Source organism: Hyperoodon ampullatus, assembly GCF_949752795.1.
Source record: "Hyperoodon ampullatus genome assembly, chromosome: 8".
In the NCBI taxonomy this organism is placed as follows: Eukaryota; Metazoa; Chordata; class Mammalia; order Artiodactyla; family Ziphiidae; genus Hyperoodon; species Hyperoodon ampullatus.
The window spans coordinates 1246897-1263028 of record NC_136921.1 but is presented as its reverse complement, the minus strand read 5'-3'; the positions used below and the strand labels follow the sequence as shown (position 1 = coordinate 1263028).

The window sequence follows — 16132 nt, the reverse complement described above, 5'->3', positions numbered from 1 at the left end:
GAGGCAGGCGGGGCCGCGGCAGGTTCGCGCTCCCTCCGGGGCTGCGCGCCTCCTCGGCTGCGCTCGGCACCGGGGCGCGGGCAGCAGATGGGAGCTCGGGGTGCCCAAGATGCGGGTGCCGGCCAGGGAGCTCTTCCGGGACGCTGCCTTCCCGGCCTCGGACTCCTCACTCTTCTCCACCTTCTCCACGCCGCTGGCGCAGTTCCGGGAGGAAATCACGTGGAGGCGGCCCCAGGTGGGGCAGGGGGGCGCGCGGGTCTCACGGGTCTCGCGCCAGGCCTCCAGGCGTTCCTTCCTGCAGGGGTGCGAGCGCGGCGGCCGGGGTTAGCCGGGGCTGGGTGCACGGCGGTCGGCAGGGTCTACCGCCGCTGTCCTCCTGAGTGGGCTCCCAGGCCCCCTCCCCAGCCCACTCGCGGTGTGCTGGACCCGAGTTTGCGGCCCCTACCTGCGAGAGCTCCCTTCAATAGGAGATTCAAGGCACAGCGAGAGGGGCGTTTTAACAGACGCAAACTCAGCCCCACTTGCGTCTGCTTTGAAGAGCTTCTAGTCTGCATGGCTCTTCTGGCCACAAGCGGTCTCGTTCTGTTTCTCATGGTGTTCTGGAAGGGCCAGGCTGAGCCTACAAAGCAAAGCCGTTTTGCTCTGCACGTTCCTGTCTTGGACCTCGTGCACTTGAACTTTCAGATGTAATTATTTTAAGGTGGCAGTTTAGAGGGATGCTCTGGCCTAGTGCTATGCTGATATCTTTAGAAACGGTGTATCCGCTGAATAAGACTGTCCAAGGAACAGTCTCTCCCTGAGTGTATGCAGTCTTAGTGGGGACATCTGCGTGCACCAGCCCTGGAAGAAGGCCAGACCTGGCTCTGGCTGTTGAGGTGCTTTCCGTGGGCAACACTGAGAGGGCCTGTTGGGCATGGAGGTGCCAAGGGCCAAAGAGCCTGATCGGCCATGCCGATAGAATTTGGGTTAAAAAAAAAGTGTGTGGGGGGGGTGGATTTTAGGGACAATGGGAGGCCATTAGAATGTTTTTAGTAGAGGAGTGATTCGATTTGATTTATGTTTTAAGAAGCTCACTCTTACTGCCAGGTGTGAAATGGATTGTTGGGGCAAGAATGCAGGTGGCCATTGCAGTGGTCCTGGAGAAAGATGAAGGAGCTCAGATTAGTGTGACAGCCATTGGGATGGGGCTTTGGAGTGGATGGATTTGAGAGAGATTTTGGAGGGGGGATTGATAGGTCTTAGTGACCGATTGGCAGTAGATGGTGAGGATGAAAGAGCGACCAAGAATGACTTCCAGATTTCTAGCCTGAGCACCTGGGGGGATGATGGTCCCGGCTGATGTGCTGGGGAAACTGGGACGTGGGGGAGAGCTAGGGGTGGAAATGTAGGCTTGGGTTTTGCTCTCACAGGTTCAAGCGGAGCTGACAGTAGGCAAGTGGATATGAGAGTCGGGAGCTCAGGAAGACCTGGGCTATAGATGCTCCCCTGGGAGCTGGGACTGTAACAGGTGGCTCACTGTCCAGGGTCTGGAAGGGTACCTCAGGAGAAAGTACGGGCAGAGAAGAAGAGGCAGCTTGGAACCGAGCCTTGAGGAACCGCAGGTGCCTTGACAGGTAGACTTGAGAAGTGGCAGGCAGTGAGGGGAAAGGACAGCCAGAAGCCCTTGGAATCATGGAAGCCAGGAGGGGACTGCTGGGGGCGGGGGCAGCCACTGCTCTGATGCTGCCGAGTGTTGGGAAAGACAAGGACAGGGGATGGCCGTTGGAGGTGACGACACGGAGGTGACATTCATGAAAGCGGTTTTGGGGGCATGGCTGGCTCCGAAGCAACGAGATGTGGCAAGAAGCCGGAGGGAGGAAGTAGGGCAGCAGCTCTTTTGAGAAGTCGGTCAGTGAGGGGCCTAGAGGGGAAATAGTGCCCAGGGACAGCATCTTAGAGAAGAGGAGACGTCCTCTCCCATGCCTTACGCTGGTGGGATCCTGCCTGCAGAGAAGGAAGGAGGCGGGGATCGCGGGAGCGATCAGATACTGAGGGCAGGAACGGGGTCGGGTCGGGGGGTCTGATGGAGCGTCAGGTGAGGCCATCCGCTCTGAGGGACGAGGGTGTTTTGAGAAGAGAAGGAGGAAGGAGAAGGAGTAAACTAGTCTAGGGTGTAGAAAATTGAGCCTTTTAGAGAAACAGTATAGAGGACCCACTTGAGACTTGCCTTTATGAATTTAAAGTGAAACTGTTTTCTAGACCAACATTGCACTGTTTTACGAAAGGCGGGGTAGGATTCATCCAGAGTTGGGAGTTTTGCCAATTAAGGAAGGTGGACAGAGACAGGGACCCCAGAATCTAAGTTGGATGCGATGATCTGAAGCCAGGAGGGGCTGACGGATACTGGCTGCAAGAAGCCAGCTGCTTCCCGTCCCCTCTTAGGCAATGTGGATGACCAGAAAAAGCTCCTCCCCAGCCCCTCTCACATAGATCCTGTGTTCTTAGTCTTAAAGCTAGCCACAGGCATGAAGTAATTCTGGACGATTTTCTTTATTTCAGGAAATCTGCGCCACGCCCCAGCTGTTTGCAGATCGCGCTCAGGAAGGACAGGTGAAGCAAGGGCTGCTAGGGGACTGCTGGTTCCTGTGCGCCTGCGCCGCCCTGCAGAAGAGCCAGCACCTCCTGGACCAGGTGTTTGCCACAGTGCGGCTTCTTCTCCGACCCTTGCTTCCTGTCTGCCCGCATTGGAAGGAAGCAGGAGGCAGCCAAGCTCTTGCTCTGTGGGGCTCGGCCCTCGGGGGCTCCGAGGCGCAGAAGCAGTGACCCCCTCCCGCAGGGGCCAGCAGGGATGCTTTCTGCCCTGCTCTGCCATCTCCTGAGCCCTGGGTCAGGCAGGCATTTGGAATAAAAAGACAAACATGCCAGCCCAGGGTAGGAAAGGGTTGGCTGAGAAGTCCTATGCTGCTTTGGAGTAAGCTTCCTAGCTAGTTGCGGTTGCTTTTTTTTTTAACAGGTTTTGAATATAAATTGGCAAAAGGTGATTAAAACTGTTTCCGATGCTAAGCTGGTACCACAGTTATAGAAGGCCTGTCAGACTCCTTCCCCAGGAGCCCTCACGGCCTCGCTAAGTGTCACCAATACAGGCAACAGTGTTGACGGTGGTGACCCCTTTCCGAGCTGCTCCCATGTCCCAGGCCCTGTGCTAAGCCCACCCCAGTTGCTCGCTTTCATTCTCACAGGCCTTGCTGGCTTTGACCCTTTCTTACAAACGAGGGCACTAAAACCACTGTCATGTTTCCAGCTAGGAAGGGGCAGAGCCAGGCCCAAACGAGGCCGTCTGGGTCCAGAGCCCGTTCTGTCTCTCAGCATCAGGCCAGAACCACAAACCCAGCAGTGAACAGCGGGCCAGGCACTGTCAGAGTTTCTGAGGTCCCCGGCTCCAGCCAGGGGGTCGCTGTGCCTGTGGTGACCTGCCACCAGCCACTCTGTCGAGAACTGGGTCACTCAGGCCTATAAAAGTCACATTTGTTTTGGATTCAGGTCACGTGCTTATTGGGGACACTAGGACATAATGGTCAACTTTGACCTCTGGGAGACAGTCGGCTCGCTCAGTGTGGCCCTAGCATCTTTTATTGAAAGGTCTATTAGTCTTCTGTCCAGTGAGCAGCTTTTGCAGAAGCACTGCCAGCCAGGCGTCGGGGGAGGTGGAATCCTGTGCGTGACGGGAGGGTGCCGTTCCGCACGGTCACGCTCTGCTCGGGATGCTGGGAGCGCGCCGCGTGGTGGCTTCTCTCACCATCTCCTTTTGCCTCTCCCCACGCGCGGCAGGTCTTTCCTCCGGGACAGCCGAGCTGGCTCGACCAGACGTACCGCGGCTCCTTCACCTGTCGAGTTTGGCAGTTTGGACGCTGGGTGGAGGTGACCATAGATGACCGTCTGCCTTGTCTTGCAGGGAGACTCTGCTTCTCCCGGTGCCAGAGGGAGGATGTGTTCTGGCTTCCCTTACTGGAGAAGGTCTACGCCAAGTACGCATGCTGGGGGTGGAGGGGCCGGGCCAGGCGGGCTGGGGGCCCTGGAAGCACATCTGCTCGCCCTGGGCTGTAGCGTCCTTGTCAGCAGCTAGGGCCTGGTGGCCAGTCCTGGGTGGGGCGACCCGTCCAGAGACAGAAACTCTGAGGCTTGGCCTGAGGTTTGCTCTCCCCTCTGCCCACTCCCTCTTTCCCTGCCCTCATTTCAAAGTCGGGTATGAAGGCCTCGCCTCCAGAAAGAGGGTGTGTGTTTTCCTCTCTCTTTCCTCAAACACAAGCGAGAGAAATGTCTCCGTCTATCTGTGTCACCACTGGGGACAGGCGGCCTCTGTGCAGGTTGCTGGGAAGGAATGAGGCCACCGAGGTACCATATGCTCGTTTATCGTAGTCCTGAGACCAAGGACTTCCTCCCGAGTGTGCTGATGGCCGCGCTGAAAGGCGCTGGGCCGGTAGGCAGGCCTCCGCGGTGGGAGGGGGTCCTCCACTGCTGCCGCTGGCGGGGCCGAGGCCCTTGATCATGAGAGACGCAGGAGTGGGAGCTCACAGCCTCTGTGCCCGCCTCCCGCTGGTGCCCCACAGGGGCAGAGGCCGCAGGGCACTGCGGGGTGCTGTCCCTTATGGCCTTGGAGGCGAGCTTGTGTCTGGACTTGGTGAGGACAGGGTGGGAGCGAAAGAGGGGAGGAAAGAGAGGCGATTGAGGTGGGTAGAAGGCAGACCACAGGGGACAGGAGAGGGGCAGGGGGCCTGGTGCCGGAGCCTCACGCCCTCCTGGCTGTCTCCCCAGGGTCTACGGGTCCTATGAGCACCTGTGGGCGGGACAGGTGGCTGACGCCCTGGTGGACCTCACTGGTGGCCTGGCCGAAAGGTGGAACCTGAAGGACATGGCAGGAACCAGCGGCCAGCAGGACAGGCCCAGGGGCACGGAACGTAGGACTTGTCGGCAGCTGCTCGGCCTGAAGGACCGCTGTCTGCTGAGCTGCTCGGTGCTCAGCCCCAGAACAGGTAGGGCGGGAGCGGGCAGCGGCCTGGCGGGCCTGCACACCTGAGCCTTCTCCTCCTGTACGGAGCTTTTTACTGTGGTCCTATATGGGCTCAGTGGAAAGCAGGACCTTTGGAACTGGTGTCTGAGTGTGTGACCTTCCCTACTGACCGTCCTTCTCTGGAGGGAAGTGTCCCCTTTTCCCTTGACCAGGGCTTACCCCTATGGGGAGACGGGAGCCTCTATTGGGGTCACTGGGAACCAGGTGGTGGCACCATCTCTGGCCCAGCTGGTAACCTGGCAAAATCGACACTCAGGTTTTCACTTTAGTAATATATCTGCTCATTGAAAGAAATCCGTTGAAAGAAAAAAATCACTCAGACTTGACTACTTTTGACTTTTTAGTCCCCTTTCTCAGTTTTTTTTTTTCAAAAAGATGTATATGTTTTATATTCTATATTATATACCATTCGCTGTGTAAACTTTGTCAATGTTTTATGTTATTAGTGTATCTGCTGCGCTGTTCTTAACCCTTCCCTTGATGTTGCGTATTGAAGGTCTTTCCCATTTTATGCTATTATAAATAACGTCGCAGTGGACATCTTTATGCACAATTGTTTTCATATCTAGGATTATTTTCCTAATGGGATTTTTGTCCGAAGAATAAGAACATCAAAGTAAACTGCCATGTGTTGACTGTTACGCTGCCCGGCACGTGCGTGAGGGTTAGCACATCCCCGGTCTGGTTTGCCCACCTGCAGGCCTCAGGATGGGGTTGGGGAAGCACACTTTGGGGGTGGGGGGAGCCCACAGAGTGCTGTGCTGGGACGCTGTGCGAGACACTGCCGCAGAGGGTGGCCTGTATAGCATCAGCTGCCCCCAGGGTGGGGTAGGGCTAATTCTAGGCACTTCAGGCTTTGGGGGAACCCCCAGGCAAAGAGGGAGAGCAGCTGGAGCCCACCGAAGTGGCAGGGGGCTGGGGACGTGGGCGGGACCCCCAGAGTGGCAGCTCCAGGGTGGTCTGGACCACCACCCGCCCTCCCACCAGTCTCTGCTTGGCCCCTCCACTTCTGCGCCTGTCTGTCCCAAGGCCTCTGGCCGGGTGGAGGGTCTCCCGCTGGCCTCCAGCCTTCCCCACCGGTTTCTGCTCAGACACTACCTGACACCCCTGACACCTTAGCAGGCCTCGCCGAGAAGAGGTTTCTCTAGTTTCTGGCGTCACAGACCCGCCCGTGACAGTGCTGGGAGCAGCCCTTTTGAGAACCTCCCTCATCATCAGCGAGGACCGAGGCCCAGAGAAGGGAATGACTTGTCAGGCCTGGTGGCAGCCGAGCCAGAGTCTAAACCCAGGTCCTTCACTGTGACTCACGCTGCATAAGGCCACTCGTGAGCCGACTTGTCTGCAGCGGTCAGGAAAGGAGCCCCTGGTGGCCCGCGGGGACCCGGGTGCCTGTGCAGCCGCAGTTGGGTGGTCTGGGGCGTCCCACGGAAGGAGGCGGACCTGTGCGTCTGCTCGGTTTGAGGACTTCCTGGCTGTTCCTCACCCAGGTACCAGGGCGCTGGGGGAGTTTCATGCTTTCATTGTCTCGGACCTGCAAGAGCTCCAGGGTCAGGCTGGTCAGAGCATCCTGCTGCTGCGGATTCAGAACCCCTGGGGCCGGCGGTGTTGGCAGGGGCCCTGGAGAGAGGGGTGAGTGCGGGCGAGGGTGCACTCTGGGTCATCGTGCTGGTCTTGCTGGGGGAGGGGTGTGGGGCCCGAGGGGCAGCCTAGAGCCGCCTTGACGGCATGCGCGCCTGGTGTCCGAGGCCGGGCCGTGGTCAGGACAGGGTTTGGTTGCTCTCCTGCTCGTGGGCCACCGTGCTCTGTGCTCGGCCCCAGATGGCCTGTTGAGGCCGGCTTAGCGCTGGGCCCTGCGACCCAGGCGACCCGGGGCGGTCGGGGCCTGTCCTGAGGGCACCCACGGACTGGCGGGTGCCCTGCTGGGCTGCGGGTGACAGAGACCCACAGAACGCCCGCGCCCAGTCCTCAGCTCAGCTTCGAGACCTGGCCCGGGACCGCTCCCCTTCCCCGGCCCAGGGTCGCAGAGCGGGACCAGCACCCCACGCCGCCCTGTCATCCACTCAGCCCGGCAGGGGCGCCTCCCGCCCTGCTGCTTGGGCGCTGCTGTGGCTCTCAGGCGGGAGGCCTCGGCTGAAGGGAGGTTCCTTCCAGGGGTGAAGGGTGGAGCCGGGTGGAGTCGGTGGCCCAGTCTGAGTTGCTGTCGCAGCTCCAGGACGGGGAGTTCTGGGTGGAGGAGGACGAGTTCCTGCGGGAGTTCGACGAGCTCACCATCGGCTTCCCTGTCACGGAGGCTGGCCACCTGCAGAGCCTCCACTCAGGTAGGGGAGGCCTGCGCCCCGGGGGAGCCCTCGTGGGGCCGCAGTGGCCCGGACGGACCGGCCTCTGAAGTCGGGGTGAGCAGGCACCGCGTCCCACCGCGGGGCGCCTGGGCACCCCTCTTGCCCCTTGGCTTCTCTTCAGGGCGGAGCGATGGTCGCATCCCCACCTGCCCTGAGGGGACAGGTGGCAGGGTGGGGGGCCCCTGCTAGTGCAGGGGGCGTGAGGGGGACCCTGTCCCTGCAGCTGACGTGGGGGTCCCCGCCCAGGTAGGGCGCTGTGCCACACTCAGGAGCTGCCCGGGGCCTGGGTCAAGGGCCAGTCGGCGGGAGGCTGCCGGAACAACAGTGGCTTCCCCAGCAACCCCAAGTTCTGGCTGCGGGTCTGCGAACCCAGCGAGGTATACATGGCCGTCCTGCAGAGACCACAGCTGCGCACGGCGGGCCACCCAGGCAGGGACTACCAGGCCGTGGGCCTGCACATCTGGAAGGTAACCCGCCCGGGCCTGGCACCCCGCTCTGTGGGATGCAGGCACAGGGGTGAGGAGGCCTGAGCCCCGGGAGCCCCTGCCGTGCCCCTCGGCCCCGCCGGCTGTCCTCCCACAGACCCCGCTCGGATCTGAGTCCACAGGACTCACCTCCCTCCGCCTGGCCCAGGGTGTACCCTTTGACCAAAGGCAAGCTACACAGAAGCAGCCGTTAGCAGAGCTGGCAGAGGTGTTAGGAGAGCTGCCGGGGGCAGCCCGGGACCTCCCTCGGTCCCCTCCCTACAAAACGGGGATGGGGCTGTTGTGCTCTCGTAGGTTGTCTGAGGGTAGGTCTGTGGCTCCTGATGGAGACCGAGGGGACAGGAGGGTGGCCGACAGAGGACCGCGCTGCCTGTTGGCTTGCCCAGTCGCTTGGTTTTTAACCCTGTATGTCCTGACGGGGTCTGACAACTCACATCGCACTGTTCCCCGTCCCTGTGCGGCCACGGCCTGCCTGGCGTTGCTTTCCTCGTGCAGAAACTGCTGGCAAGCCGTTTGCTTGGCAGTCCCCAGGTTGCATCAGCCACCTGCCTTTGCAGGCGCAGCCCTGTCTGGATTTGTCTGTTTCCTCCCAGAGCAGGAGGACTTGCAGGCTCCCGTGTGGGACGGAGCCGCTGACCCCAGGGCTGAGGGGAAGCCCTGGGTTCACCGGGGTTGGGGGGACCTGTAGGCCTGGGTGCTTCGAGCGGGGCCCTTCTGTGACGGGTGCACGCGGGCCTCCCCTGCAGGTGGAGAAGCGGCGGGTCAGCCTGCCCAGGACCCTGTCCGTGCCCCCTGTGGCGGGCACCGCGTGCCACGCATACGACCGCGAGGTCCACCTGCGCTGTGAGCTCGCTCCGGGCTACTACCTGGCCGTGCCCAGCACCTTCCTGAAGGACATGCCAGGGCGGTTCCTGCTCCGGGTCTTCTCCAGTGGGAGAGTCTCCCTCAGGTGAGGGCGGCGGGCGGGCCAGGGACTGGGGCAGGGCCGCGTGCGTTTGCGCCACGGCTGCCTCCTGTGCTTGTCTCCCCGGCAGCGCCATCCAGCCGGCAGCCCAGAGCACTGCCCCCCGGGAGACCCTGCCCGTGGGCGAGTGGGAGACCGTGAGGCTGCGGGGCTCCTGGAGAGTCGGCCGGACGGCGGGGGGCAGCCGGAACTTTGCCTCCTACCCCACCAACCCCCGCTTCCCCCTCTTGGTGCCGGAGGGCGCAGGCCCCCGCTGCGTCCGCATCACCCTGCGCCAGCACTGCCGTGACCACGAGGGCCTCCCCATCGGCTTCCACATCTTCCAGGTAGGCGCCCCTGCTCCCGGGCGTCCGGGTGGGGTGAGCCAGGGTCGGGGAGAGAGGCCCCCCGGGGTCTGTCCACGTCATCCAGTCACACGCAAGACTCATTTCTAGGTTTCCTAAAGTCCATAGCTCACTGGGGGTCACAGCTCAGCTCAGGCAGCCCCTCGTCCACTCGCCCGGGCTCAGAAGAGCTGGACACTTGTGTCCTAAGCTGCCCCCAGCACTGCACCTCCAGCCGGGAGGCCCGCCAGGGCGCAGAGGGTGCCGTTGTCCAGCAGGAGCCCCCTGAAGCCGCGTGAATCCTTCCCACCCCAAATCGCATGCCTGAGTCTGGAACCAGCGAGGGCCTGGGCTCTGGGGACCAGCAGGAAAGGGACGGAGGGGAGGCCCACGCCCGCTGAGACGCGATGGACGGTTGCGCCACCGAGTGAGGGTCTTCAGATCAGAAAGAGAAGACAGAGCTGGGGGTAGGAGCTGAGAGCGAGGCCGAGGTGCGGGGCCGAGTCCCAGGCAGTAGGAGTGGGGGGCGGCCTTCGGGAGCTCGGAGGAGTGTGCCGGTTGTCCCCGCAGAGGAGAGGCTGCCCCCCGGGCTCACGTGGGCCTGAAGCTCTACCTACGGGTGGCAGGAGACAGTGGAGGCCAGGCGAGCACCAGGGAGTCACAAACGCCGCCCCGAGCGCCTTCCCCGGCCTCAGTCTGCCCTTCCTCTCCTGGCACGTGAGCAGGATGCACCTAGCGCACATGTAGCTGGAGGAAGCGGGGAGGTGAAGTGCCAGAGGTCCGAGGTCGCAAACCCAGATCCCACGGTGACAGTGTGGTTCCCCTGCTCCTCCTGGGGACCCCGCTTCAGGATGGGCTTGGGCAGCAGCAGGTGCCCGAGGAGGGCATGGGCTGGAGGATGGCCCGGAGCTATGCCATCAGGGGCCCGTCCTGGGGCTGGGCACGCTTAGCCTGCGGTACAGACGACCTGGGGGAGGGGAGGTTTGGCTCTTCTCTGGGAAGGTTCTGTGCCCTCAGGATCCCAACGGCTGAGGACGCACTCTGGAGCCTCGCTCCACCGCAGGCCACCCTGGGGCACCCCCCCGCGCTTCGAAAAAGTGCCGGTGCCAGGGCCAAAGAGATGAGTCCCAGGGCAGGGGCTTGTGCAGTGGGGGCCTGGGTGCCCTGAGTCTTAATTCCCCCTCCTAGCTCCTCCCGGCGGCCCCCCTGAAGGCTGGGCTGTGCCCTGAGACACGAGGTGCCCTGGTCTCTTCCCCTGAGAGCCCCAGGCAGAGCTTCTCGGGGCCCAGAAGCTGGGGCTGCAGTGACAGCCCCCGGAGGACATGAGGGCGGGCCTTCTTCTGCTGATCCCCAGGCTGGGGCCCTCGGGTGGTGGGGGCCCGGTGAGCGGCAAGTCCAGCTTCGGGGGCCTGGCATGTGTGACGGGGTCCAAGCAGACTGCACTGGGCTGCTCCCAGCCCAGGGCGGTGCTGCCTGGGAAGGGAGCGAGGCCAAGGCTGAGATAGGGGACTTGCCTTCGCCGTCCTGGCGGGCACAGCCGATTTGGTCCGCCCACGGGCAGGCCGTCCGGTCTGAGCCCGGGCCTCCCCCAGGTCCCAGCGGACGGCGGGGGCCAGGATGCGCCCTCCTTGCTGCTCCAGGAGCCTCTGCTGAGCTGTGTGCCGCACTGCTACGCCCAGGAGGTCAGCCGGCTCTGCCACCTGTCCGAGGGGACCTATTGGATCGTGCCCTCCACCTACCAGCCGGACACAGAGGGGGCCTTCACAGTGACCGTAGAGACCAGAATAGACAGGTGGGGCACCGGGGCTGTGTGTGTGTGTGTGTGTGTGTGTGTGTGTGTGTGTGTGTGTGTCGGTCGGGGGGCCGTGGTCCTCAGCATCTTAGTGCCCCTGGTTCTCTCCCGCCTGCCCCACACACCCCAGCTCTCACTGTCCTGGCAGAGCCCAGAGGCCTGTGGGAGGAGAGTGCGCCATCTAGAGAGCAGACGGGCCTGGAGCGTGGCTGCCTCTCCAAGTGCGTGGGGAGGGACCCAGAGGGGTGACAGCGGTGTCTTCTCCCACAGGCGCTCCATTCACAGCCAGGAGATGCTGGGGCAGCTTCTCAAGGAGGTACGTATGGGGCCTGAGAGGGCCCAGCTCACTCTGCTTTGGGGCCTCCTAGTGCCCTGGGTCTTAATTCCCCCACCTAGCTCCTCCCAGCGGCCACCCTGAAGGCTGGGCTGTGCCCTGGGACACGAGGTGCCCTGGGACACGAGGTGCCCTGGTCTCTTCCCCTGAGAGCCCCAGGCAGAGCTTCTCGGGGCCCAGAAGCTGGGGCTGCAGTGACAGCCCCCAGAGGACGTGAGGGAGGGCCTTCACCCCTCCAACCAGGGCAGTGCCGCCAGCCCTCGCCATCTCCTCCCGCAGGCCTCCTTCGTGGCAGTGATGAAAGCCTAACCGGGTGACCCTGCGTGTCGGCTCCGGTGACCAGGGGTCTGAGGGGCTCCCAGTGGCCCACACGCCAGGGCCGCGGCGGCTGGGCCTGAGCGGGTCCTGGCAAAGAGCCCCCGTCCCGGCAGGTGCTGCAGGAAGGGCAAGAAAAACTCAGGGTGGGCCCCTTCGTTCCACGCCGCTGAGCCAACAGAGCCTCCCTGAAATCCTCCACGCCCTGTCTCCTTGGCCCCGGAGAAAGGCCTTACGGCGCATCGGGACAGATCTTGTTTAAAACTATTTATTAGAAACGTTTTTAGGATGTAACTTTATAAATAAACATTAGCACTGAGCAGCTTCCGGCTGGGTCCTGGTTCAGGCAGCCAGCTTCATTGGCTGTCACTGGGGGAGCAGGTGACGGGCTCCCGCCCGGCTGCGGAGACAAGGTGGGTGACCAGGTGGCCCGAGAGGGGCAGGGCTGGTGTAGGGAAGGAGGAGGTGGGTAGTGAGAAGGGACAAGTGGAGGGCAGCACACGGCAGTCCACGAGTGGCCAAAGCAGCACAGTGCCATTGACTCCCCGTCCACGCTGGGCCCCCCATCTGGCTGCCTTCTAGTCATCTGGTCTACCAGCCGACGGGCTCTGGTGCAAATGCTGCTGCCAGTGCCCAGCAGCCTCCTGCTTCCTTCTAGGAGGTGCAGGATGAGGTCCTTTGCTCTTGACTTGGAAGGGGATAGCCCGCAGGCCTCTGACCCCTGGACCCCTCAACCCTAACCGTTTCTGGTGCCCCGATCTTGGCCTGGTTTCTCTCCTGCCCCATCTTGCTCCTCTGACTTCAACACCGTGTTGTCACCATGATTGGGGCGTCTAGCCAGTTGGGTCTCTTTGTCCTGTATTACAACATAGTTTCTTGGAAAAAACTGCCAGTGCCCATTCCATTCCTCAAAAACGTGGGCTGTTCCTCATCTTTCCTGACTTGCTCCATCACGGAGCGCTGCTGGGCCTGATGCTGCCCTCAGGGAGCAGGAGTTGTCCTGGGAACCCTGAGTTCTGAGTCAAGTGGAGCTGGGATGGGGCCGCCACTCCTGACGGGACCACCCCGGGGTCTTCGGAGACTCAAACGGGGGGTCCCAGTCTCCACCCTCCCCCAAGGTACCATTTGTGATTTGTTGTCTGGGGTGGGTGATGGTTTCAGTCTCGCCTTTGGCCTTCCTGACTGGCGTCTCTGACCCCAGAGAGGGTGTTGGTCATTTGCACGTTTGAATCCCAGTTACATGCTTGGAGACCAGGAAGTGATGCCATTGCCTGCTGGGAGCCGGTCCTGGCAAGATTCCACCGTCAACAGCCTCCTGTGTCCCACCCTGGCAGGGCCCATGAGGATGCGCCAGAGGTCAGTGTCAACTCAGGACCTGAATGCCTAGTGGTTCTCAGATGTCTGGACGTCCCCTCCCTCTCCCTGAGCGCAGCCAAGGAGTAGACGGCCCAAGGGCCAGGTGGGTGGGGGCATCTCTGAGAGCCTGTTGTGCACACTTGCTGTTGGGGGAGCGTCCTTCCTCTTGGAGCCCAGCCACCTCTGCAGTCAGTGGGCCCAGGCCTGGCTCTCTCTGCCCTGCAGCTGGAGCTTCTTCATAAGTGACCAGAGGCGGCCTCACACCTGGCCCCCAGCCACCTGCCCTGTCACCCTGCTGTCCGTGTATCTCAAACCCCCGGATGGTATGAGCCTACCACCTGTGCCACTAGAGGCAGGCCTCTGTCGCCAGGCGCAGTGGGTGATCCAGCTCCAAACCCCACGGTATCAACTCTTCTTGGACCTCGGAGGCCAACACGAAAACAAGTTTGGGTGCAGGATGTTTATAAGGGAAGGAGGGGAGGTCTGACACGTGCATCCAGAGTCCCACATGGGGCTTAAATGCAGGGTGTTTACACCCCGCCCGGCTCAGTCTCCCCGGCAGGTTACCACTTGGGTGTCCTTAGAAGAGGTAGCAGAGCTTCACGTGAGGACACAGAAGGCGGCCTTCTGTAAGGCAGGACGGGGGCCTCCGCCAGGAACCAAATTGGCCAGTGCCTTGACCTTGGACTTCCAGCTTCCAGAATTGGGAGAAATCAATGTCTGTGGTTCAGCCTCTGAGCCTGCGGTGTTTTGTCCTGGCAGCGACTGAGACAGGCTGCTCCTGATTCTTGAGCCACGGCCGCAGGCTTCCCTGGAGTGGACTTTCTCTCTAAGCCTTCACAGGGTGCGTGTGCTCTCTGCAGCCGCCACTGCCTTGAAGAGCTCGGTCCCGAGATCGGCTGGGGTGTGGAGGGGTGCCTCCAGACCCACACGTCCCTGCCCAGCCTCAAAGCCCTTCTGCAGTCGGCCAGCTCACCTGATGGCCCTGCTGTGTGCCGGACACCTCTCCCTCTGGCCAGCCTGGGGCTCCCTGCTCCACCGGGGCGGTCTGGGGAGGCCTCCAGGGGGCGCACTCGAGCTGGGCCACCGCGTCTGAACTCTTGTCATCCACTGATCCCCTTCCCTTCCCCACTTGCTTCGCTTCGAGGCACTTCATTTACGTGAAAATAGGGAAAGCCAGTGCACTGTCTCACCCCGTGAGGGTTCAGACGGGCCCTGCGGAGCTCCACCCTTCCAAAGGGGCCTGAAAAGTAAAATGCTGCCAATTGCCCCAACACCATCGGCCTCCCACCCTGGGCAAGGCACCAGGACTCCCAGAACCCCAGAAGGCAGGGGTGGGCCTTTCCCGGGGCAGAGGGCGGGACGCTGCCAGCTTCTCCCCAGGAGCCTGTGGGGTGACTCACGGTTCCCCTCAGCCGGACACCCTCGCTGTGCCCATCTGGGGAGCGTCGTGGTCCCTCGCTGGGCAAGGGCCCCGTTTGGGTCCCACGGCGGGGTCGTTTGAAGACCAGGACCACGGCCGCTGCAGATGGGAAGGCGCCCACCACCTGGGCTTCTAGGCCACAGCTGGCGTGGTGGGCGCTGGCCTTGTTTACCGAGCCAGAGGAAGCAGAGTCTGGACACTGAGAGGAAGGGCGCCATCGGGGGTGCCCTCCGTGCCCCAAGCACCAGGCGCCCTCCTGCCGTCGGCCCCAGGCTTGTGCCAGCTGTTACATCCTCCCTTAACAGTGGCCGCCCACCGGCCGAGCTGAAGGGGGCCCTTCGCCTCAGGAGCCAGGCAGGCCCAGTTCCACTCCACACGGTCACCTCCTAGCTGAGCCACCGCCAGAGCAGCTTCTGTCCTCTGGGCTCCAGTGTCCTCGCTGTCCAGGCTCTGGCCACACTGACAGGTGTCCCGTGTCCGTGCTCTGGCCTTACGGTTTGCCCTGGAGTCCTGGGTCTGGATGTGTCTTCTTGGTTGGGTCCGGCGCAGCCCAGGTCTGCCGACGAGGGGAGTGAAGGCAGGGGACCTGCTCCCTGGGGTCTTCCAGGGTCTGAGCCCGTCCAGCTGCGGTGGCCGTGCCCCCTCCCGCCCATGGTGGGACTCCTGATGAGTTAGAAACCTCGGGCCTTGTCTAATATTATGTCTGATGCTGGCCCCCCCAGGCCCAGTGCAGGATCCCCCGGGTTGAGGGGGTACTGCAGAAGGCAGGGCCCCCGCAGGCTCTGGGACGGCCTGGGGCCCCAGGGGCGCCCACTGCTGCCTCAACCCTCCACTATATTGACTGACACAGACTGGGACCCTACTCTGGGCCCACCTGGGCTCCATGGAACCCACACCAAGCTGAGTGCCCTGTGCTGAGCCCAGGGCTGTGTCCAGAGCCAGGCCCTGCCTGGGGTCCCTGTTCTGTGGACATGCCACTGGGTAAAGACCGCCTCCCTCCCATGTGCCGCGGCCCTGGATGACCCAGATGGGCAGGCCAGGGGGTGTGCAGGTGAGGATGCCTCCTTTCCCAGGCTTTCCCAGCAGACTTTGCCCTGAGCCACCTGCTTGAGTTTTGTGGTAATCACTTCCTGCTCCAGGCATAGCAGGCAGTGCCTCCTCGGTGGGAACCGAGTCCTACTCAGCCCTGATCCTGGATCTTCTCTCTCACCATCCTCCCTCCCTCCCTAGGCCTGGTCAGCCTTGGGGACAGCAGAGCTTCTGGGGTGAGTATCGAGATCCTGGTGCTCTGAAAGCAGATTGTCAGGGAGGGGGCCCGGCGGGGCAGGGCTCCCTGAGCAGCAGGCACGATGGGGCCAGAGTGAGCTGGACAGGCCCAGCCAGGCCAGGGCCAAGGCTCTCAGATGCTCCAGGCCCTTTTCCCTCTCTGTCTCCCTCTCTCCATTCATAAGTATGCCTTGCTCCGTGTCCCATGTGCCTCTTTTAGTTTTACTGATTTTTTTTTTCTTCCCTGATGTTTAACAGATTTAACCTAACTTTTACTGCCGTTTGAAGTGAAGGGAAAAGTCACTTTGTTCCTGGGGACACTTTGAGTTTTTATGACCACAACACGTGGCCTAGGACATGGCTGCTCCATCAGAGGAAGAGTCTTTTCTAGTTGAGAGGACAAGCTTTGGGGGCAGCCTGGGCCCACCAGTCCCAGGGGTACTCAGCTCGGCAGCTCTGGGGCCCTATCTGTCTCCAGGGTTCTGGCT

General features: G+C 62.1%; 1 protein-coding gene across 1 annotated transcript; it reads left to right on the top strand.

Moving 5' to 3' along the window:
• Positions 1 to 109: 109 nt before the first annotated feature.
• Positions 110 to 11914, top strand: CAPN10 (calpain 10; the record flags this gene model as incomplete). The annotated part of the gene is made up of 12 exons (XM_079709631.1): positions 110 to 235; positions 2539 to 2670; positions 3808 to 4004; positions 4792 to 5009; positions 6535 to 6676; positions 7199 to 7365; positions 7633 to 7853; positions 8618 to 8820; positions 8906 to 9161; positions 10751 to 10950; positions 11221 to 11266; positions 11564 to 11914. 12 exons carry the CDS (start codon positions 110 to 112, stop codon positions 11591 to 11593), a joined length of 1938 nt encoding a protein of 645 aa, XP_079565757.1. The 3' UTR covers positions 11594 to 11914.
• Positions 11915 to 16132: the final 4218 nt, after the last annotated feature.